This window comes from Elgaria multicarinata, chromosome 1, assembly GCF_023053635.1.
Source record: "Elgaria multicarinata webbii isolate HBS135686 ecotype San Diego chromosome 1, rElgMul1.1.pri, whole genome shotgun sequence".
Classification (NCBI taxonomy): Eukaryota; Metazoa; Chordata; class Lepidosauria; order Squamata; family Anguidae; genus Elgaria; species Elgaria multicarinata.
In genome coordinates this window covers 156,941,744-156,965,738 of record NC_086171.1, presented here as the reverse complement: position 1 = coordinate 156,965,738, position 23,995 = coordinate 156,941,744, and the positions used below count along the sequence as shown (strand labels likewise).

The 23,995-nt window shown below is 46.1% G+C and overlaps 1 protein-coding gene across 1 annotated transcript; it reads right to left on the bottom strand.

The window, feature by feature from the left end:
• Positions 1 to 1,651: 1,651 nt before the first annotated feature.
• C1H1orf210 (chromosome 1 C1orf210 homolog) lies at positions 1,652 to 12,030 on the bottom strand. The gene is made up of 5 exons (XM_063118679.1): positions 11,950 to 12,030; positions 8,095 to 8,195; positions 6,989 to 7,499; positions 5,205 to 5,318; positions 1,652 to 2,655 (listed from the first exon to the last, which is right to left on the bottom strand). Exons 2-5 carry the CDS (start codon positions 8,179 to 8,181, stop codon positions 2,288 to 2,290), a joined length of 1,080 nt encoding a protein of 359 aa, XP_062974749.1. The 5' UTR covers positions 8,182 to 8,195; positions 11,950 to 12,030; the 3' UTR covers positions 1,652 to 2,287.
• Between the last annotated feature and the right edge of the window lie 11,965 nt (positions 12,031 to 23,995).

Below are 23,995 nucleotides of genomic sequence, written 5' to 3'. Positions count from 1 at the left end.
TTTATTTAAAGGAGCAAAAGTGAAATTGGTAAGGCTTGCTGTTGCTTTCATCTTTCCAACAAAGCTCTCCAGGCTCACATTGTTACAGTGTTAAGGATGCAACCCTAAAGACACTAAGCTCCAGTGAACACAGAGGATGTACTTCTGAGTAAACATGCACAGGATTGCATCATAAGGAAGAGAAGCACTGTCACCATTCCCACACCCCTAGAAAAGGAGAATGGAAAAAGGAAGCCACCCACCCACCCTGTAATAAATATGGTGGCAAAAAACCTGCATCAGCACAATAGAAGTGCAGCTTGGGGAAAGATGTGCACGCGTGCACGCACGCACACACACACACACACACACACGGATCATCTGAAAAGCCCCTTTGGCATAAGGCAGCCTTCCTCAACCTGGGGCGCTCCAGATGTGTTGGACTACAACTCCCAGAATGCCCCAGCTGGCTGGGGCATTCTGGGAGATGCAGTCCAACACATCTGGAGCGCCCCAGGTTGAGGAAGGCTGGCATAAGGGATCTGACCATATTGCACCAAACACATAGTAGGGATTTAGAGCTGAGCACTATGAAAATAGCCAACTGTCAGTCAAACAAAACTGTACAACCAGTGAAAATACAGAAAAGCTAACAAGAACCAGGGCTGCTAGTTCTCTGCACAAAGCCATTGCAATAGAATATTTCTCTCCACAGTGAAATGGACAATGCTAAACTAGATTCTACCAAGCACAGGCTGTAAGGGTTAGTTGGAAGCATAAATATCATTTCATGTGAAGGATGAAATGGTGCAATTGTGAACAGAACTCCGATACTCACTGTGCAGTCAAGCTCTGACTGGTTCTGACTGAAACCCAGACCAGATTCGCAGCCCAATTGACATTGGAGCCACCAGCCACCACTGTACATAGCTCCTTCCCATGTGTGGGCATCAACATATGTTCTGTGCATTTTGCAGCATCCTTTCTAATAATCAACACTCCAAAAGCCCCCAATCTATCTCTAGACACACTGGAACTGCAGTAAAACTAAGACACAGGGTGGAGGCAGAGGCCAGGCAGAAACATGAGCCACATAGGATGGAAGGGATAAGGTAGACAGAATATCTGTTTCCAGATAGATGATTCTACATGCTAACAATCAGAAAGGATTGTGCAGCTGTTTCCTCCTTTTTTTCCTGCGGTTTTTCTACAGTAAGAAAAAGGCTGGAAGGAGCAGTGCGAAAACATGGGAAGATTACAAGTGGTTGATAATATCATCTGAAAGCCTGAGAATAAGGGAGTGTTTTGCATTACTCATCAAATAATATATACACAGACTCTGAACTGAGACAGGCTTTTCAAGTTTCTTTTTCTTCCCAGTGTTTATCTGATTAAACATTTGTTGGTGCTTTATATTCATTTTTAACCAATTAGGTTTGTAACACTTCAAAACCGCACTTCCACAGTGGGCTGGAGTCACAGCTAAAGTTAGGCCAGCCTGTCAGGAGTGTAAGCCTGCAATCTTATGCACACCTACATAGGAGTAAATACACAGATAGCTTTGAGGTGCACCAGTGAAACGTACTGAGAAGGGACTTCAGTTCAGAGAACAAAGAAACTTGGGGAAAGATCATGGCTGGCAGGATGATCCTGTTGATCAATGGTGGGAGATCAGATATTGGCTTTGCCAGAGAACGGGAAGGAAAAGCTGTAATGCATGGGTGGGGGGAAACTGTGACCCTCCAGATGTTGTTGGACTATTAGTGACATCACATGGGGGGAAGGGGGAACTGCATTTCCCTACCGTTGCTAAAGCCTCCTGCTGCTGTCCCACAATAGTAATGATCTCTTTACACAGGGAAAGAAAGAGGAAGCAGCAATGGCTACGTGGCCCATTCAGTGGGCTTTTTTATTGCACTGCTTTTCCTGCACACAGGAGGAAATGGCAGAAAGTTTTGCTTTAAAAAAAAAGTCAGATTTACTGGGGTCTATTTTGTCGCGGAAAAAAGACCCGGAGGAGGGTCGGGAGAGGTACAGAAGGCAGACAGCAGCATCAAAAGGACGTGTGAAGAAACATGAGTGGGCAATAACAAGTGTGCGATAAAACGCTAATCTGAGGACGCCCCATAACTCCTATCATGCTGGCTGGGGCTGATGGGAGTTGGAGTCCAACAACACCCGGAAAGCTGCAGGTTCCCCACCCTGGCGGCAATGCATTCCCTGGAAGCTCCTAGAAAATGGAGTGGAAAGGCTGAGCAGCACACATACTGGAGGGTATGAAAAACTAGCCCTTGGTTCCTAACAGGCCTCAGAGTTTGAAATGGGGCTCCAGCTCTAACTCCCCCTCCTCTTCCTCTTCCTTCAAGTCTCGATTGGGCTCAATGTAGTTATCCTCAATGAAACCGTCGTCGTCGTCAGCAGGACATCCACCTGCTCCAGCCCCTGGCTGGTTCCTCCCATAGATCACCTCCACGTTAGCTTCTTCAGCATGGCTGCTCCCGACAGAGCGGGAATCAGGCAGCCGTTGATGGTGGTAGCTGGCCCGGTTCCGCTGGAGCAATTTGCATTTGGCGACCAAGGCAATCAGGATGGAGAGGCCAATAGCCAAAAGCACAAAACCAGCAAAGTATGGCCAGCTCCTTCCAACCTTACCAAGCGAGGGTGTGGTAGTAAGTGCTGCAAAGGAAAGAACGGCTGTTGTATTATTCGAGGTTTGGCATTGTACCAGTGCCCTCAACTCAGGAAAGATTCTAAGACTGCAGTCCTACATTTACTTAGGAATAAATCCCACTGAACTCAACAGAGGATACTTTAGTAAGAGTGAACAGGAAAACAAAAATAATCCCACTATACAGTCAGTTTGTAAGCACTGCAGCCAGGTTCAGAGGTCAGCACTGCAGCAATGTTGAAGTCTCCCTGACAAATGGCACCCATTACTGTAGAGTGAGATGAGCAATAAAAAGTGACTCCATATAGGCATTTTGGCCACTGACTCCTTTAAATGTTCAAACATGGACAAGCCAGTACATGGAGGTGTGCAAACTGTTCTGTGAGGCAAATGGAAGAAGAAGCTAAGAGTTGTGTTAAATTAAAACTGGATTATAGTTGTGTTTAATTAAAACTGGATTAAAATTACAAACATTAAAACTAAATACAGGAGCCACTTCATTTACAGAGACAAGGATTACAGGGTAGAGCACAGACCTACCCTAGTTGAGGCTGTGTCTCCAATGTCAGTGGGGTGGGGAATCTGCTCCAAGTTTCAGTCGAAACTGAAGGAGCTATCCAAGCTGCAGATTCACCATCCCACTGACATCGGAGCCCCCAGCCCCCACTGCAATATTTTGATAACCTTGCAAAATAGAAGGAGACATCAGCTCCACACCTTTAGAGTTCTGACTAGTTCTGACTGAAACCTGGAGCAGATTCACTGCCCCATTGACATTGAAGCTATGGGTTCTGACTGAAACCTGGAGTGGATTCGCCGCCCCACTAAGCTGCGAGCCCCACTGAATCAATGGCATAAAATGTAGCATGAAGTGATTGGAAGAATGTTTGTTGAGGGTCTTCTCTAGATCTAAGCTAGCTAAAGTAATCTAGAGCAGCTTCCCCCAACTTGGGGCCTTCTAGCTGTGTTGGACTAGAACCTCCATCAACCCCAAGCTAACATGGAGGTGGTGGGGATTGTAGTCCAGCATAGCTGAAGGGCTCCAGGATGGGGTAGTCAGACCTAGAGCAACAAACTCTACAATTCTGCTTGGGATTCTTCTTCCAAAAGAGGCTTTTATGGCACCATCCAACCTGCCTCATTCACAGAATTCTATGAGGGAGTCCCGAGATTGTCAACTTCAACTTGTCCCTTTCACATGTTTTCCAAGCCCTTCCCTTGTCTTTTTTTCTTACTGCAGAAAATTATTTAAGGAGTAAGTGGCAGAGTTGTTGCATCATGGCGTTTGATTGATACTAGTGCTAGGAGCCCTCAGTCTGAAAGCACCCCTAGCCAACCTGGATCAGCAACAGGTAGAACAGGAACTAGCCACCTAAACCTGTGTGATTTCTGGTGATTGGGACACCAAAGCTTTATCATACCAGCGTTATACTGTGCAATCACTGCAAATTGCATGCAAAGGATCAGACGTTTTCCACCTTATAATCTGCTTTGATTGTGAAATACTCCCATGCATTCCACCTTAATTGTGCAATAAAGCAAAAAGATTTGCCGTATTTAGCCCCTACTTTTTGAACATATCTTCCGAGCCGCTGCTGGGGTGCAGGAGCAGGATTTTAAACAAATGCTTACATCTGCAAAAGCTTTAAAGATAAAGACACCAAAATTGGCACAGTAATAGATATTAGGGAGAGCTTTAAGCATACCAAATTTGAATTGAATTGGGTCATCCATTGATTTTTAATGATTTTTTACATTTCCCCCCTTAAACTCACTTCCTGGTATGCAAAGGATCGCTGTCGCCCGGTAGCAAAAACAACAACCGCGAAAGCTTAGCGCTACGAGGATAATCCAAGGGAAGCAGGTACGTGGGATGAAACTTTGATTTGTCCACAAAGAGAACTGTACTAGAGAAGAAGCACCAGGACTCAGGGGTCAGGGCCTGACCCCTGGTTAGGCCTCATCTAGATTATTGTGTCCAGTTCTGGGCTCCACAATTCAAGAAGGATGCAGACAAGCTGGAGCGTGTTCAGAGGAGGGCAACCAGGATGATCAGGGGTCTAGAAACAAAGCCCTATGAAGAGAGACTGAAAGAACTGGGCATGTTTAGCCTGGAGAAGAGAAGATTGAGGGGAGACATGAGAGCACTCTTCAAATACTTAAAAGGTTGTCACACAGAGGAGGGCCAGGATATCTTCTTGATCCTCCCAGAGTGCAGGACACAGAATAACGGGCTCAAGTTAAAGGAAGCCAGTTTCCGGCTGGACATCAGGAAAAACTTCCTGACTGTTAGAGCAGTGCGACGGTGGAATCAGTTACCTAGGGAGGTTGTGGGCTCTCCCACACTAGAGGCCTTCAAGAGGCAGCTGGACAAGCATCTGTCAGGGATGCTTTAGGGTGGATTCCTGCATTGAGCAGGGGGTTGGACTCGATGGCTTTGTAGGCCCCTTCCAACTCTGCTATTCTATGATTCTATGATTCAAATGGGAGAATTGTAGGGCTGGGCTGTTATCGTTTATTTGCAGGAATGAAAGGCCCCAGGCCTTGCTTCACTTACTGTCATTCTCTACTGGTGTCGGACTGACTGGTGCCTCAGCACGAGGGATCCGAAGTTTTCTTCTATGGCCCAGGTCTCGATAATGCAATGTTCTAATCTCTTGGGTCTGAAGCTCTAGGCATAAATTATAGAAGAGTTGCTTAGCGAGGAGACACAAAAGCTGTTAATATCAGTGATTATCCCTAACCTATCTCCAGATTCACTTTAGTTCCATCCTAGTTGCATTCCATTGGTATAATAACAGATCGCCACCTTCTTAAAAGGATTAGCAAGATAATACGAGAGGCACAAAACTTTTCATCTGACTCTCGATTTGAGTAGTCCCAATTCTGTCTCCAGCATGATGGCCATGGGCAACAGTGTCCCTAGAGACATCTTGTTTAGTGTCAGTATTAGTTCTATTTTGTATCTTTTTAAAAAATACAGAGAGATGATGATATTTTTACAGGGTATATTAATAATATAATATAGAGGGATATATTATTAATCATGGCTATGTGCTATTCCAGTATCAGAGGCAGTATCAGACACAGTATACACCAATTGCTGGGGAACATGGGTGGGAGAGTGCTGTTGCACCGTGTCATGCTTGTGGGTCCCTGGTCGACAGTTGGTTGGCCACTGTCTGAACAGAGTGCTGAACTAGTTGGACCTTTGGCCTGATCCAGCATGGCTCTTGTGTTCATATCATCAGAATCTATGTACATGCTTCTTCACTGTACTCTTCAAACAGGGCTGTACTACTGGCATTTACTTTAAAAACATCGGGGAACCCCAATAAGGTTATCTCCTCCCCTAAAAGTAATGCTCCGACAATGTAAGAGATTTCCCCCTATTTTTCTCCATGTTTGCTTTTCTACCAGGGTTGTGCACACACACCCCAGTACTGCTACACAGATCTGCTGTTGTTGTTTTTAAAAGGAGAGAAACATATATGGCTATTTGATGCAGCAAGTCTATACTCCCTTGAAGAAAGGTTATCTTCCATCCATTAGATAAAGATAGGATATGGCTGTACAGTCACCTGATCAGATCTACTGTGGCTTTTATGCTAAGTAAAGCCCGTAGGTTTCTTCTGCATCTGGAAAGGCCCTGCAACTTATGAGACTGGTATTGCCCCTTTTTTCAGGTATCTCACTTAATGCTTTGTAACCCACCAAGCTAGTCATGAAACTGCTATAGTGAGAACATGCATGCAGACTGAAAGATCACCTACATGCTAATGGTCTGAATTGTCGGTAATAACCAGAGAATCATGCTTTCGGGACTCAAAAATAAGACGTTGGGTGTTTCCAGACAAGGCTCTTCTTATGCAATCAACCTGCCTCGTTCACGAAATTTTACCAGGTGTCCAGATGGCATCATCTTCCTTCCATGTTTTCCCACTGCTTCTTTCATCCATTAAGGAGGAAAATATGGAATAACTGCACAATGTCATTTGGGAATTAAGAACTGTCCATCTGGAAGCACCTACAGTGAACAAATCATTCTATGCCAGGGGTGAGCAACTTGTGGCCCTCTAGATGTTTCAGCCTACAACTCCCATCATCCCTCATATTAGCTATGCTGGCTAGGGCTGATGGGAATTGTAGGACAAAACATCTGGAGGGCCATACATTGTCTATGTTCTATTTACTCCTACAAGAAAGTCATCCACATAGCAATTATATTCAGTTCCTAAGAAAAACACATGTTCCTTTCCCCCTGTTATACATTGATTAAAAAGTATTCCATGCTTCTGTGTGCCCATGACTTGACATCCCATTTCTTGTTGATTGTCTCACCTTCTCTTGGTGGTAGCTCTTGCTGGAAAGGAGTTATGGTGTCATGAGTGTATACTCCTGGATCCCCCTGAAGTTTGACGTCATGGATTCTATGCACAACTAACTGAACATGTTCATCTGTATAGGGCAGCTCATTGTTTCGCAGGTCCAGGTGGACAAGGGTCCCAGGGACTAGGAACATGGAGGGATCCAGAGACTGAAGCTTATTGTTTTTCAGGAGTAGTATGTGAAGGTTTTTCAAGCCCAGGAAGCTTTTTAGGTGGATGTGGGAAATGCTACAGTTGCTTAAATCCAACAGGTGCAGAGCACCAAGGTTTTGAAAGAGTGAAGGATAAAGGGTAGGAATGGTATTGCTGGAGAGGTTTAAGGAACGCAGAGAGGGGAAGCTTCTCAGAAAGGGTCCATGCCTGGGCATTGTCAAGAAGTTGAAAGACAGGTCCAGCTTGGTGATGTGTCTGGGAAGGGACTCTGGCACACAGAGAAGGCTCTTTCCACTGCAGGCAGCCCATCCCTGTGAAAATATATGTGCATATGGAGCATCAAGAAATTCAAACATCATTAGCTGAATTTAGTTTTCAGTTTGGTGACTTCCCCCATGCCCCATCAGAATCATAAGGCCTTTAGTGACAGTTTCCTTTTACAAAACAAAAAAATTATTTATTTATTTATTTATTTATTTGTTGCATTTATAGTAGTTATGTGCCTTCATGTCAACTTTGACTTATAGTGATCTTATGAATCTGCAACCTCCAACTGCATCCGTTGTAAACCACTCTATTCAGATCTTGCATTTATAATTTCCCTTTTTTCCTCCAAGGAATCCACTGCAGCCACCTTGAATACTTTTTAAAAGTGGAAAACGAGATAAAACTCTGCTTAAATAAATAACCAGTAGTTTCCAAAAGTGACATCCAGGACCCACAATACCTTGTACAGGGAGCTAGTGTGTGAAAAAGTCTGAAGATTTATATTAAAAGCATGTCCATAAATTGCCCATAGAGCCAACATGCAATCAAATAAACTGGTCAGGATTTTCCAAGAACAAAGTCCTTCCTGATGAAGGTTCAGATTTTCCTGTATCCTACACAAATGCACTCCTTGCTCACCTGTTTGTCAACATTACAGGGATGTCCTGATATCATAGACCAGGCCCAAAGTGTGCTAATGACCCAGATGTGACAGGCATCTTTCATGGTGCTTCAGGAAGCTGCAAGAGACAGAGAAAAAACTCAGGATATGAATTGGTTACATGAGAATCCTGGAGACCTGTCCCAAGGTAACACAAGGGGGTGATGGAGGTAAGAAGGGTGTGGTATGGCTATTTTCAGCCCTCTGCTGTTAAGAAAAGAGGGTGCCTTACATTCAGTGACTATGAATGCAGCTGTTCTTGTAATGCAAATTGTGTGTGTGTGTGTGTGTGTGTGTGTGTGTGTGTGTGTGTGTACGACAGGGTGGATTTGATTTAAATCAATCACAATTTAAATCACTACTCAGAAAGACTCGATTTAATCATGTGACTTCCCCACCCCCAAGTGCGCTCTATTCATTTAATTTTTTGAAACTTAGCACTTAAGAAGTATGATTCTGTGTACATAGATCTGCAAAGGAACAACGGGACTGTGATCTCTGCAGACACAAATTCACAGTTTTGAGAACTGTAAAACCAAGCATCTGTGTTAATATCTCCTAGATAGAAAAATTGCCCAATAATCTCACAGAAACCTCTGGAAGAGCATGACATGGTGAATGGATTAATGGAATTCATTTACCAAAAAATTTAAACACTGCATGAATATACAGCCTCATGCTACATAATTAAAAACTAATTCTTATTTCATGATGAATAACCTTTGGACTATAATGTAACTTAAATAGAAAACTATCTTTAGATAGATTTTTCCTCAAAAAGCATTTTATTAAAAAACCCGATTTAAATTTTTAAAAAATCAATTTTTTAAATTCTTTTTTTTAAAAAAAAATCATTGATTTTTATCTACCCTGGTATACGAACACACACACACACACACACACACACACACACACACACACACACAGAGGGCCTTGCTAGACCCGGCCGGATAAGCCGGCAGGGAGGCAGGACAACGGCGTGCTAACTTTAGCGCGCGCCGCCCACCCTCCTGGACGGCTGACGCACAGGGACTACGGAAGCCCTGCAGCATCTGCCATTTTTTTTTAAAAAAAAAGGGGCCACGTGCAGCCCAAAGACTCCGGAGAAGGTAAGGGTTTTTTTTTTACTTAAGCCCCCCCCATCCGCCCTCCCTCCCCGTCCCCGTCGTCGCCCTCTGCCATCCCCTGTGTTGCCCTCCGCCCCCCTCGCCGTCGTGTGTGTCGCCCTCCGCCCCCCTCGTCTCGCCGTCACATGTGTCGCCCTCCCGTGTGTCGCCCTCCGCCCCCCCTATCTCCACTCCCCCGGGATCCCCCCGGCCCGATGGGCACAGCGCTCGTAGCGCTGTGCCCAGTCCGTGGCTTTTCCCAGCTACTCGCAAGTAAGTGAGTAGCCGCAAAAAGCCACGGACCTTCCTAGACGTTCCACAGCCCCGGCCTCAGGCCGGGGCTGCGGAAAAGGCGTGCCATAAGCCACTTTGCTTATGGCGCGCTAAGGGAGGCTTCAGTGCGCCTTGAGCCCAGATTCCCCTGTGTGTTATCTGGACGCACAGCAGGGAAACCGGGTCTCAAAGCGCGCTAAGGCCTCGTCTAGCAAGGCCCTGAGAGAGAGAGAGAGAAAGAGAAAGAGAGAGAGAGAGAGAGAGAGTATGGGCGATCTTTGCAGTATCGAGGCTTCAGACAAGAATGCAGCACTGGGACCTTGACATGAATTTATCATCAGGATTTATTCCTAGTAGATTAGAATTATGGTTCAAGCCAAGGCATCAATCTGGAGAGACAAGTTGAAGGAAGCAATACAAGATGAAAAAAAGTGAAACAGAAAACCAGGTCTCAGATTTCAGACCAGAGAGGATTAAAACACACACGGAACTTAAAGGTACTTAAAAGGAGTCTATGGCCTTAGCTAGACCTAAGGTTTATCCCGGGATCGTCCCTGCCTGCTCCCGGGATATCCTGTGTGTCATTTACATGAACAGGGATGACCCCGGGACGATCCCGGGATAAACCTTAGGTCTAGCTAAGGCCTAAAACACTGAAAGATCAAATTGAATGGAGAAGGAACAGTTGTCAAAGAGTGGGGCTGGAGATGGAGGAAAAACAGGGTGCAAAAACAGGAAAATACAGGCAAGGGACAGATGAAAAGCATTTGAATTGGAATAGGAACAAGCAAAGCAAAACATCATGCATGGAGAGAACGGCCTTAGACAGAAGCAGTAGCTGGTGACTTGTTTCACATGCAAAATCTAGGGTGGATCAGACTTTGAAAGAGTAGCCAATCAGGGCCAGCCCAAGATATTTTGCTGCCTGCAGACAGCCCCATTCCATGTACAGAAGCTGGCTGGATTGGCAGTTCAAGCTGACTTCAACACTGGCAATGGGAGACAGCACTTGAGGGTAGCTGGCTTGTTAGGAGGTGCAGAGCAGGCTGCACGGCACACAGAGCTCTGTCCTCCAATACCTGGCTGCTGCTCACTACCCACCAGCATCTGCTGCTGAGGCAGCCACAACAGACTCTGCCTAATAGTAGGCCTGGCCCTGTGCCAATCCATGCTTAGATCACGCATGGTCTATCACGAGGAAATCCCCTGGGTTTAGCCATGGCAGACAGACAGCCAGTGCCTTCTACGATCCCATGTGGTGTGATTGATCTTCCACTGAACATGATACAGTGGGTTGCACAGCACACTTGTTATTGTCAATTTTCTGAGAGCTTTAAGAGTAAAACCTCTTACGGACAGTTATTCCTGGTCTTCTGCCTCAGCCTGTCAGCATCATCCTGGATTATCATGAACTGACAAGATCCCTTCATGGCTCTCTTGGTTCCAGTCAGTTGTCTATCCCACCCTGAGGCTGGGTAGCTGGGAGTGAGCCAGAGACTCTGAAACACAGTGGTGTGGTGGTACATTTTGAAGTCAAAGCGTTCATCATGACATGTCCCTATGGCCAGTCCCCATAGCCACTACCCTCAAGGAAAGTCCATAAATTCAGGCATCTGTGTTGATCTATATCAACAAACCAGTTCTGGCCATTTTCAGCACCACCAGGAGCAGGTCTTTTGCAAAGCTATTGGGTTTAATTGCCCATTCAGAATCAAGCCACCCCAAAATACTTGGCATTACAACAGGGGTAGTTTACAACAATGGATTGTTGCTGGGGAAATTCCGCCCCCCCCCCCCCGTAAGATTGCAGCAGCTAAACTCAGAGGAAACGGGGACGCCTGAGGGAGGGTGGCAGATGTTGTTGTCATCACTCCTGCTAATCAAAAGGTGTTGGCACTGTTGTGCTCTTGCAAGCCCTGGCTCCACTATACTATTGCTGAAGGAAGTCTCACCAAAGCGGTACTGTATTTGGCCTAGCACCAGTGAGCAGACGGAGGCACCACGGACTCTCATGAGTGCACCCTGACCTTCATAAGAGAGCCAAGCTTTCAGGACTAGCTTCTATACTGATTCCCATGCCATTGCTAAGGCAGATCCTGGCACAGAGCCAGCAGGCCCCGTTCATACACAAAAAGCCTCATTTGCTCACATTGCTGCACGACACACACACACACACACACACACACACACACACACAAATGCAAAAGTACCTCACCGCTTAGCTTAGGCAAATAGTCAGAAAACTGTTTCTGAACCACAGCCAAGACCACCACACTGCCCGCCCCTGCCAGCACAGCTTCACGGAGCAAACTTGGCCTTCTCCAGCCACAGGCAGCCACAGCACTTTATGAAGAACCCTGTCATGAGACGAGGCTGTTTCAATTTGAAATGTTTATCCCCTTTACCTGTTTTTCCACTCTTCCCCAAAGATTCCCTGCAAGGGTAAAATCTTACCAAAGGAATTATGCCAGGCTACGTGTTCGTTCTCTCTCTCTCTCTCTCTCTTCCTGGGTCTGTGTACTGTGGGAGTGGCAGGTGCCAAAGAAAATGGAGGATGAATGTGAAAAGGGTGAAAGGTGAAGAAGCCAGTTACACATTAACTGGGATCAGCTTCTCTTTTCTTTTTGGCACGGTTTGATCCAAAACAAAGCCCTGGCCTCATGACAGAGGAGTAGCGGCAGGGTGGGGTGTGTGTGCCTGGTAGGTATTCTATGCCCACAGGTATGGGCAACTTATGTAATGCAGCCTGAGAAGCTGTTGCCGAATGCTCACGTGCAGACCTGTGTGTCTGTTTACCTGGGTGCATGCTTTCATTGTGACTGAGAGAGCCTAAGCATCCAGGCAGGATGTCAGTGTGCCTGGAAGGATAGTAGTTCATTGGCAGGGTTTATGCTTTGCAGCCAGAAAATCCCAGGTTCAATTGCCAGCATCTCCCGATAGGGCTGGAAAAGTCCTCTGCTAGAAGCCTTGCAGAGCCACTGCTGATCGGTGCAGACCAGCCTTACTCGACCCGATGCCCTCCAGATGTTTTGGACTTCAAATCCCACCAGCCCCAGCCAGCATGGCCAGTGGTCAGGAATGGTGGGAGGTGGAGTCCAAAACATCTGGAGGGCGCCATGATGGGGATGGCTGGTGTAGAAACACTGAGCTAATGGTCATTAATGGTCTCATCTGGCGAAAGGCAGCTTCCTGCATTTCTTGTGTTTTTGCTTGTGTGTTGATGATTGCATGACTTGTGGGGATGTGTCTGCTGTCATGAATATAGATGCAAATAGGGGTCCTGTCCACAGGAGACCAGGGATGCTCCTAGCATCTAGCCCTATCCAATCATTGCTCTTTCACTGAAAGCTACAATTTCTTTTCTATACTACTGAGGTTACTATGCATTTTTGTCTGTACATCTTGCTGTGTTTTTTCGACACCAGCTGGGGTGGGTGGGGAATTAATTAATTTAAGCACTGTTTCAAAAATCATTTCCCACCCCCACCCCCTGCAATCATTTCTTAATTTTATTTTAACCATTTCTTTAATTGGCGCTAAAGAACTTATTTATTTAAGCATGATTGCCTGATTAATTTGAAGACTTGTAAAATAAATAAATAAATTACAAGTTAGATAATGTGTTAGGATAAATCAGAAAAAAAGCGAACACATTGCTAAAATGGCAACCAGATAGATAGATACAGATATTAAATCATTTTTAATTAGTGCTACAACACTTGTTTATTTAAGCACTACTGCATGAATATTCCATTTTTTAAAAAAATCTTTAGCTGGAAATGTGTTCCAGATGAGGCTTTCATTGTGGAATCACCCTGCCTCAAACACAAAATTTTAAGGGGTGCTCTAGATGTCATTGTCTTCCATGTGTAACCCTTCTGTGCTTTTACCTGTTGCTTCTTCCATCATTTTTCTTACCACAACAGATCCAGGAGGTGTAGTAATCTCGCACACCGATGCAAGAGGCAGAAGTGATGATGGTAAATCATGTTTATTAAGAACATACCAAGAGTTTATATACCATTCTGTACTCCTTCAATTTCCCCCTCCTCCTTGGGTGAGTCAACATTCATTGTCACTGTTTGAGTGAGGAAATTAACTTTCCTGTGTTTGCTAACTAGCTCTCTTACCATGTTTGTTCCCTGGATTAAGCTGGAAGTCAACAGGACGCACTGCTCTTAGACAATAGACAATAGGGAGATAAAGGGGTTACCACATCCACCCTTTACCTCCAGACAGTTTGCTGTCTGAAAAGATTCCAGGCGTTGTGACATCCCTACAAGGAGGGAAAGATTTAACAGCTGCACAATGTGTTTTGACTGGTAACATTAAGAGCCATCTATCTGGAAGCATTCTGTGTAAAAATAAATAAATTAAAAGTTGATAAAATGGTTTGGAGTGAAAAGGTAATAGTAAAGGTGTCCTGTGCGGTGATGAGTTCACCTACCCACTATATCACTATCTAATTATCTAATCCAAGCCTGGGAGACATTGCACTACTGTTCTGTTCTTTACACACACACACACACACACACACACACACACACGGCTGTTTTCTGTGGTACAAGAAAAGACGGAACTGGGAAAAACAGGAGGACAACATATTTATACTGCAAGGGCAAGGAGAACTTAGGGGGCAGGATGGGAGATTTTGGCAGCATAGTAGTGATACAAGTGAAAAGATACATAAGCTGATATAGCGCAACAACACACAAACATGAAAGTGCATGTTCTCAGGATGCATGTTTATTTTCAGGAAACCTGATGCATTTCGGCCTGTACTTTTTTCTAAGGCCTCCCTCAGGCGGCTGTGACATTAATAATAAAATAAAGTACAATGAGACAGCATGTCATATTAAAACATTTCTGCTATTAGGTTAATTACTTAATTTTACTATTAATGTTAAGGCCTTAGAATAAATGACATGCCGAAATGTATCGGGCTTCTTGAAAATAAATATTTTGCATCCTGAGAATGTGTTTCTCTTCTTTCTGACCTGCCTTGGATGCTTGCCTCCTTCTGTTTTTTTAGGGTGACCATATGACCGGATTTGCCCGGATTTGCCTGGGTTTCTGATGACAAATCCGGGAGGGGGAGGGGAAATCCGGATTTTTCCAAAGAGCAGGTCTAATGGGAATTAACAAAAATGCTTATCACTCCATCATTTTTTAAGATAAAGACATGAAACTTGGCACGATGGTAGCTCTTAGGAAGGGCTTTAGTTATACCAAATTTGAAATAGATCCGTTCATCCATTGATTTTTAGGATTTTTTTAAAAAATTGAGATTTAGATTTTTTTTTTAAAAAATTTATTTTTAAAGATAAAGAGATGAAACAGCACCATGATTGCTCTTAACAAGGACTTTAGCTATGCTAAGTTTGAAAAAGATCTGTCCATCCATTAAGTTTTAGGATTTTTTTTTAAAGTTTGAGGTTTTAAAATTATTTTTTTAAAATAATTTTAACATGGCGACCATGTTGTCCTCCTTTTTGGTTTCCAAAATATGGTCACCCTAGTTTTTTGTCCTAGTGTAAACAGCAAGTTAGGGTCATAGAATCATAGAACTGTGGAGCTGGAAGGGAACACAAGGATCATCTAGTCCAACCCTCTATAAAGTCCAGGAAAACCAGTTTAACCATCCATGAGAGGTGGCTGTCCAGCCTCTTCTTTAAAACCTCCAGAGATGAAAAGCCCTCACCCTCCGTAGGCAGACTGTTCCACTGTGGTACAAGAAATTTTGGTCCTGCTAGCTGGTCTTGCTAGCTCTAGCAAGACCTGTATGGGTGGTAACCAACTATTGTACTGTAATGCTTCACTCCTCTTTCTTTTTTTGCTGAAACTTCCCATCCTGTTGCCTCCTCCCACTCCCACTATCTGGTTAGTACTATGGTGTTAAACCAGCTGTAGGGGAAGCTGCTGTCTGACAGAGAACAGGAAACGGCCTGCTCAGGAGAGCCAGCTCCCCACCCTTTCTCATGCGCTGCAGGGATTTGAGGACAAATGCGCCATCCTAGCCTGTCACCAGAAAGAGATTCCCTTCTTTCCTCTCACAGCTCTGGCTGTTGCCCTCTGGGGTCTCAAAGGGTGGAGTGTTCTCTGAATAGATTCACAGGACACTGGTAAAATAGCTGACACCAGGGCATCATTGGGACTGGGTGGAGAATGGTCTTATTGCCCTGTGGTTGAATTTCCTGGTTTAGGGATGTGGCTTCTCCAGCTGCCTGAGGGGAAACATGGGGTCTCCTTTAACAATAGAGCCATTTCCTGTCTTCGTTTGGCAGGCCTGTAACTACTCTTCTGCTACAGTGAGGGCTAGCCAGATGGGTCCAAGCACTACTAAGTGGATTTTTATCTTTTGTATTTTGCCAAGCAGTGGCTGATATTGTGTATCATCTATATCTAAGGAAACAGGCTTCTGTTCAATATAACAATAAACGGAGGATTTTGTCTTAAGTGTATTTCCACCCGTTTCTGGCATTTGAGCTACGCGGGATGTAGCACCTTTCATATGCAATCATGGCAGACTAAAACTGTGCAATTACGGAACAACAGCACACAACACTTCCCTCTAGGATTGTATTAAACAAGTGAAGGGTGGTTGTTGTTAGCAATCGGTGATGGATGCCTTTGGAGAAGCACACAATAAACAGAAAGGAGTTTTTTAATGGGAGACAACATGGGTGACTTGGGGCTTTATCAGTTGCGCCTGTTCCTGGCATTTCAGCCGCGCAGGGTTTTTGTGCTCCTGTGCTCCCTCCCCCATCCCAGTTGAGCGTTCGGATAGGCGTCAGGGTATAGTTTCACAATTCCACCTGAGCACCCGTACAGCTGGCAGAAAAAAGAGGGAGTCCGAAAGAGAGTGGGAGTTGGAGCAATCATTCATTCCATCGACTCAGCACGCATCCCCAAGCAGAATGAGGAAAGGAATTCAAATGGCACACTGGAGGAGACCCACCCCACCCTCCTCTTTCATCAGTGAGACCACCCTTCAACACACATGCCCCCATCAAAAAGATCAGGATGTGCCGATAGCACGAGGACAGCTTTAGACAGGGACAGAGGAGCGGTTTCATTGTGCATGGAGGGAAAAATGGACTTTCTCTGCTCCAAAATAAGATCGAAAAAGGAGGGGGAAGAGGCAAGATGAGCGCAGGACAGGGAGGACGTCATGTGAGTACCACGCTGCAAAACCACATAACAGGCATGGCGAGAGTGTGATAAATCGCTGGTGTGATGGAGCTCAAGGGCTTGCTTTGCAGGACACAAAGTTTCTCTACAACTGGAAATGACTGGCAAGTGATAGAGAGGAGAAGGAGGAGGAGCATTCCCAACCTGGCACCCACCTCCCTCAGCTCATCCTGCCAGGGCTGGGCAGAGGGGGGCCCAGTTGGCATGGGCCTACGATTTTGAGGGGGCCTATTCCGAGTCCCCGTGGTAGAATGTGCATTTCTAAATGTGAAGAAGTGATGTCTTATATACGTACATCTTGAAAAAAAGTGTTTGCCATTACCTTTTTTATAAATCGTTCTAGTTCATATGTTTTTAGAACTGATTAAAAATACTTAATGAGCAGTTTGAAATGGGGCTTACATTTCCCATCTGCCCTGGGCCTATTACCAGCTTTGCCTGGCCCTGCATCCTGCTGTACCTCAATAACACATTTTCCTATCCACACCTGCTGAAAAATTGTATGGCTATTCCAATGTTTCCTTCCTTACCAGATTTTTTGGGAGTATCCAGACCAAACGTATTGCATGAACACCCTGCCTCATCCACAGAATTTTAAGGGGATCCAGATGTCATAATCTTCCAGTTGTAAGCACCCTGTGTTTTCCAGCTGTTCCTTCAGTCTTTTCTCTTACCACAAAGATCCACTAGGGAGAAACAGACAGAAAAGGTGCACAAAGGCTTCTGATTGGTGGCATTAGAAGCTGTCCATCTGGAAGCCCCCCTACCCCAAACTAGGCTTTTATTATTATGTAACTACCTTGCCATTTATGGAATTTTACTGGGGGGGGGGGGTTGAAACAGTATCATCTTCCATTTGTAGCCCTCCTGTGTTTTCACAATGCGTCTTCCATTTTTGTTCTGTTTCTTTTCCAGAAAAATCTATTAAGGTTAAGGAGGGAAAGACAGAATAGCTGCACACAATGTCTGTTGACTGGGAGCTTTTCTAAATAAAGTATTTATTTTGTGCTCATCATTCCCTACTCATGGTTGTTTTCAGGTTCTTTAGGTGACATCATGACCCTCCAGCTTTGTTCCTGTGTCTAAAGAGCACTTCTGAGAGTTTTTTTTTTCAAGCAGGGAAAATGCGATATTTAATTATAAAAGTGAAAGAAAATGCTATTTCCACTTGCGCATTTGCACTATTCCTCTATACCACAGTGCCACTTAGTGGTCAGGAAGGGGAAAGGCAGGAAAGGAAATACTGTTTGTGAAGTGCTCAGAATTTAATTCTGTGCTGAAACCAAAAGTAGATACAGTGTATCAACAGCCAATTAACAACCTCACATAGAACAGCTCTGTAGCACTAGGAGCTGTCCCGTAGAAAAAAGACAGGTCCAGCATGGGGAAGCCCCACCTCCTCCTCAAAGCCCTCACCCTTTTGGAGAAAGCAAAGGGATGGGAGAATGGCTCTTGACTCACCCTTGGTGATAGGTGAACAAAGCCAGCTCAGGTGGGAGCTGCTCTTGAATATGCTCACAGTGCCTGAACTGGCAGCTCCTGAAGGCTCCACCCATTGCCATGACATTCCCTACTTAGAGCACTATGTCTGTGTGTAAATGAGGTCTGTGAATAGGTTATATGTGTGTGTCAATGGGGTGTTTGGGTGTGTGGCATCTGCCAACCTTAGGGGCGGCCCCTCCCAATTTGGCCTACAGCTCTGCCCACTGTTGGAATGTGGCCCCTGATGTGTATTCCCAGAGCCAGTTTGGCCCTCAAATCAAAAAAGGTTTGCCACTCCTTCTCCTAGAGGTTCTCTACATTAGAAAAAAAAAACCTCTCACGCTTACCAGGTCTTGGATCTTTTCACATTCACAATGTGCTCCTTTAGACAACAACCAACTGCGACCACATGATTTTGAAAGGAAAAGGGAATGTCATTGAAAAGAATAGACTGCAGCAAAACTGCAGAACTAATACCGGATTATCTCTAAAGAAGTCCCCAGTGTCACGAACAACACCACTGGGAGAAGCGGCAGCAGGAAAAATCAGGCTGACTGGCACAGGGCAATAGAATGTGGTCATTATGGGCCTAAGCATGTTAAGGCCAGCTCATAATTAAGCGTTGGGAGATAGATGAGTGCAGAACCATTCCCAACCCCAAGCAAGGCTAAGGCCAAAGCAAAGAAGACAATCTTGTTTTTTGTTAAAGAAGCTGTTTCCATTTGGCATTCATTTTTATCTGATTTTAAAAATATTTTAAAATTGCTGCCTTGGAGTTGATAAGGTGGGTGAACGAATCATAAAAACGTTCTTCAAATGTCCCTGAGACAAGGGAACATAATCAGTTTGCCAGGAACCAGAACTGGTGAAAGTGTGGCCACTGCTTTGGAAAGGATGCAGGGAGAATGTCCGATTTCTCCTCCCACTAACAGAAGCAGGAAGAAGAAAAGAAACCAGGGCAGATGCCTTCCATCAAAGCCTGCAGCCACTGGTAGCCAAGAGAACCCTGCTTCCTCTACAGCAGTTATTGCAGAACCTTTGAGGTTGTGATCTATCCTACTCTTTCCCTAGAAATGGAAAGGTTGCTGAAAGTTCTCCCTGACCCTATCGTGCTGCTCCCTCACAAATGCAAATCACCCTTCCCTTTACCAGGACCGTATCTTGATGGCGGCGCATCAGCGCCCTGAGCCCTTCATTTGCATTCCTTCTAGCCATCTGCACAGCAAGGAGCACAAATACATGGTTTGATGGAAGGAGCCGCCACCGCACCCACACACTGCCATGCATCTTTTGGGGCATTTATGCGGATGTCCAGCATGGCGTCTGTGAAGGACATGGGGCTTTGCTGATTTATGGGCTGTACTGGCTCTTTAAGTGTACTGGCTTTTTAATTGTATTATTCTTTCTTTTCTGTATCAGTTCTGGTATGTTAAGTGGAGGTGGGAGTTTGGAACTCTAGGCGCAGAGACTCCAAAGTCAGATTAGGTCTCGCACCTGCAGGTTATCTCCATGGTCGTTAGGATAATTGGGTTTAGTTTAGGGGTGTGATCCGCTCCGATTAGGAGCGTAGAAGCAGTAGCGGATTGGCCTGCTCCGCCTTACCCAGAGGCGGAGTAGGAGCGGACCGCGGACCCCTAGAAGCAAGGCGAAGAGAAGCGACCATTTTTCGGAGCTCCTAGTTCAGGCGGAGCGCTCCGGTCGCCATCTTGAAAACATTTCGCCATAGGATTGCATTGCGGCAAATAATCGCGCATAACTAGGTTGTTTTTGAAGCTATCGTTCTGGAAATTCTTGTGCTCAGAGAGTCGTGGATGGGGGTCATTTTGAGACCACTCTCACCTCTCTGCGTCGTGTGGGTCGCGTGCTATTTTTTTTGAAAATCAGGTCAACCGCGCGGCTCAAACGGCGTTTTCGGCTTTTCGCCCATAGGATTGCATTGAGGGAAAGAATCGGGGATAACTGGGGGGGGGTTTAAGCTATCGTTCTGAAAATTCTTGTGCACAGAGAGTCGTGGATGGGGGTCATTTTGAGACTACTCTCAACTTTCTGCGTCGTACGGGTCGCGTGCTAGAAGTTTTTAAAAAATCGGCGGGAAAAATACCTTTTTCAAAGGGCTGAGGGGCAGAGTCAGCTCCCGGTCATGATGATCCCAAAGTTAGAGGAGGGCATAGGCAAAACAGGTAACTTGGGATTCTGGGAAACTTCTCTTTCTTCATCTGAACGGGCTTTTCCCCGTGTTTTTTAACACAGTAGCCCCACCAAATGCACAAACACAACCTGAAATCATATACTAAGCCAAGAATAAGAGATAGAAACACAGCACTGCTCCCCACCCTAACTTTGGGGAACAACTGAAAAGATGTGGTGCAAGGGGATGAGCTCCCCTAGGGCATCTCATTGTGGACGTGCCCCCACTCTCTCCTGCACTGGAAGGCCATTAGAGCCTTCCAAAGAGAGTAAAACGGTGGAGCAATGCCTATCATGAGTTGAAGTGAATGTTCACTTTTTAGTGGTGGAGCGATGCCTGTTATGAGTTGAAGTGAGCGTTTACTTCTTAATCTCAGAGCTGTTGGTGGCTGTCTTGAGTTGAACTGGCAGCTGCTTCCCCCTCCCCCGGGCACGTCCCCCTATTGCTGGTAAAAGACAGATATAGCCTTTTTTAAAAAAATCTTCTTGCTGTTTATTGAGCAACACTGCTGCTTTTAATTCCACCCCTCCTTTGTTTATTTATTAATTTATTCCATTTTATATGCATTACTGGCTTATCCTTGGCTCACTTCCTTATGCCCCCAGAAATGCCAGCTGCATGCCTGCCTGCCTGCCTTCCCTCCCTCCTCCCCTGCCCACCTCGCAGGGATGTTGTGTGTGTGTGGCTTTGACTCAGGGGAGAAGTCCTTCCTGCGCTCACTTGGAGTTTTGGAAGTTAAAGCCCCGCCAAAAAACAGGGGATGATGGGACTGCCTTGAGTCTCGGCATGCGTATGTATCCCTGGATAAGCTTTCATGGTGGTGAGTTTGAGGTTTTTTTTTAACGTGCAAAATTGACGGAGCTATGGAAAGGGGTGTTGGATTTTCATAAATTCCCCAAAAATCAGGGGATGATGGGACTGCCTTGAGTCTCGGCGTGCGTATGTATCCCTGGATAAGCTTTCATGGTGGCGAGTTTGAGGTTTCTAACGTGCAAATTGACGGAGCTATGGAAAGGGGTGTGAATGGGGTGCCCGATTTTCAAAAATTCCCCAAAAATCAGGGGATGATGGGATTGCTTTGAAACTTGGCGTGCGTGTGTATGCCCCCATGAGGTGTCATGGTGCCAAACGTGAGGTTTCTAACTTGAACAGAAAAAAAGTTGTATAATTTTTTAGCTTTCAATGCAAGCCTATGGGGGGGGGGGAAACGGAGCTCCGGATCCGGATCCGGAGCTCCAAGCGGAGCGGAGCAGAAGTGGGCGGAGCGGGGGCGGGGCGGAGCGGCCCGATCCGGAAAATGGCGGATCTGCAAGTGAAGCGGAGCGGGGGGTCCGTGCACACCCCTAGTTTAGTTGTGAGAGAGAGGGCAAAGCCCTCTCTAAGAAGGGAGGGTCGTTAAGAGCCAGGCTGAGTTAAGGGTTGGTTCAGCGAGGTCATGGGGCCCTACATCCAAAAGGGGATAAAAAGGGTATCCTGCTTGGGAGGGTGTCTTCTGTTCTGGTTTTGGAGGAAGGACATCAAGAGCAGCCTTGGAGGGTTGCTTGGAGTAAGCTAGGGTCTTTGTTTATTTTAAATGTCTGGTTTTCCTGAGACAAGGCTAGCCGCCTTTATGGCTAGGGGTGGGTTGTGTGTTTGCAGGTTTTAGATGGAGGGCTGCTACTAGTGCCTTCTCCCTTTGTAATCCTTCCTTTAATTCCCTTCCCCCAACCCCACCCTTTTATTCCTTCTTTTTATACTTGCTGCTACCTCTGGCCAAAACCTTATGTGTTAGTTTTAGCTGATTTGTATTAAACTTGTTTTGGCCCTTACGCTGAGTGTGCGTGTGTTTATTTCCAGGAATCTCTGGCTCATCCCGGTTGGGAAAAGGGCGAGGGCGAGGGGTGGCCGGGGACAACAGGACGTTTGGTCTGGGGCCTACCTTTGCAGGAAGGTCGGATTGACTCTGGCCTTTGTCTACATGGTGGCAGTAGTGGGATCCAGAGCCTAGATTTTCTGGGAATAATTAGTGACTGTGAGGGACAAATTGTCCGGGAAAACCAGACAGTTGTTTTTTGAAGCCAGGAAGTATGCAGGCTGCATCAAGTGAACCTGGGAGAGAAGCGGACAGGGGGGGGTCTGTTTCCCCTATTGCAAGTCCAGATGCACCGGAAGGCATTCTGGTGGCAATAGCCGACACGGTTGGGAGCCGACCACCGTCAGAGGCTGGTGAAGATGTTAATGCTGCGGAACGAGCGCGAGGCCAGGTGGCAGGCGCTGGACTCTACTTTGAGGTAACCCCTTGGGACATGGAGAGCGGGAGTGATCAAGATGAACCACTTAGTGAGGCGGAGCATCGACGGCGGGCACGCAGACTATTGAAACATCAGGAGAAACTTCAGCGGAAACAGATGGAGGCAATAGAACTACAAATGAGGTCTCTGCAGCTTCAGTTACAAGACCGGGGCATGATCTACACTATTCATTACACCGTTGTTTAAGTGCATTGTTGCGTCCTCCCTTGCAACGTTACAAAATGCAACTTGAGCCCAGTCAATCGAAATACCTTTTCTTCTATCGTTTTACCGGGGCACACTCTCCTTTAGAACGTTCTTCATTATGGCTCTGAAGTAAACCTCCTTCTTCCAGTGACTCTGAGCTAGACCTGCCGGGATAAGCCGGCAGGGAGGCGGGGCGACGCGTAGGGACGAGGGAATAAACAAACAAACAAACAACCCCAGAAAGTTCCGGCGTGCGCCTCAATCTTCCTGGGCATCTGTCCTCGGTAGTCAATCCCACAGTGTCTCGGCCAGGTCAGTGGGCAGAGAGAGGGTTCACATCTCCAGAGCTGCAACCCAAGAGGAACTTTGCTTCACTCGGAAGAAAAATGCGTCGAGGCTCTGGTCTGTTGCTGCGAAGGGCTTGCTTCCGAGGAAACCTGCCTCGGGGCCGTGCGGTCAGGTCGCCACCCCTTGCACGCTTGCTTGGATGGAAATCCCCCCCTCGCTCTACACTCCCCGAAATAATCGAGACGAGGTCAGATCTTCATTTTCGGTTCCGCTGGGACCTCTCTCTCCACGCCTAAATTCTTCCGGATCTCTTGGAGCCCAACCCTAGCGGATGGGATCTCTGGCGTCACTTCAGTAGATCTGCCCACAGTCTTCTTTCCCACGAAACAGGGATCCCTGACTGGGCTCGTTTAACAGATCGATTCAGCGCGCTCCTATGCTGGCGCGCGCTCCCTCTTTCTCGTCTACCGAGGGCTGTTAATAATAGTGGATCTCGTCAGCTCTTCAGCCTGATCCTATGCAGGTTTACTCTGAAGTAATCCTCACTCTATTTGACGTTGCTTACTCCCAGGTAAGTCTGCGCTGGTGGCAGCCTGAATGAACAGCCCTGCAGCGTCTTAAAGGGGCCACGTGCGCCCCGAAAGATAAGCGGTTTTTAAAAAAAATTAAGCCTCTGTCCCCTCTTTCACCGCCCTCCCTCCCCCTCCCCCTCCCCCTCGTCGCGTTGTGCCAGCTCTCCCTCCCCTAGAAAAGCCCTCACTTGTCCTAATCAGGAAGCAAAGACCATGGTCACGAGACATGACTTTGAAAGACGGCATTGAATACAACGAAAGGTTGGGGCACATTGTTAGTTTTAAAACGATTTTAACAGAAA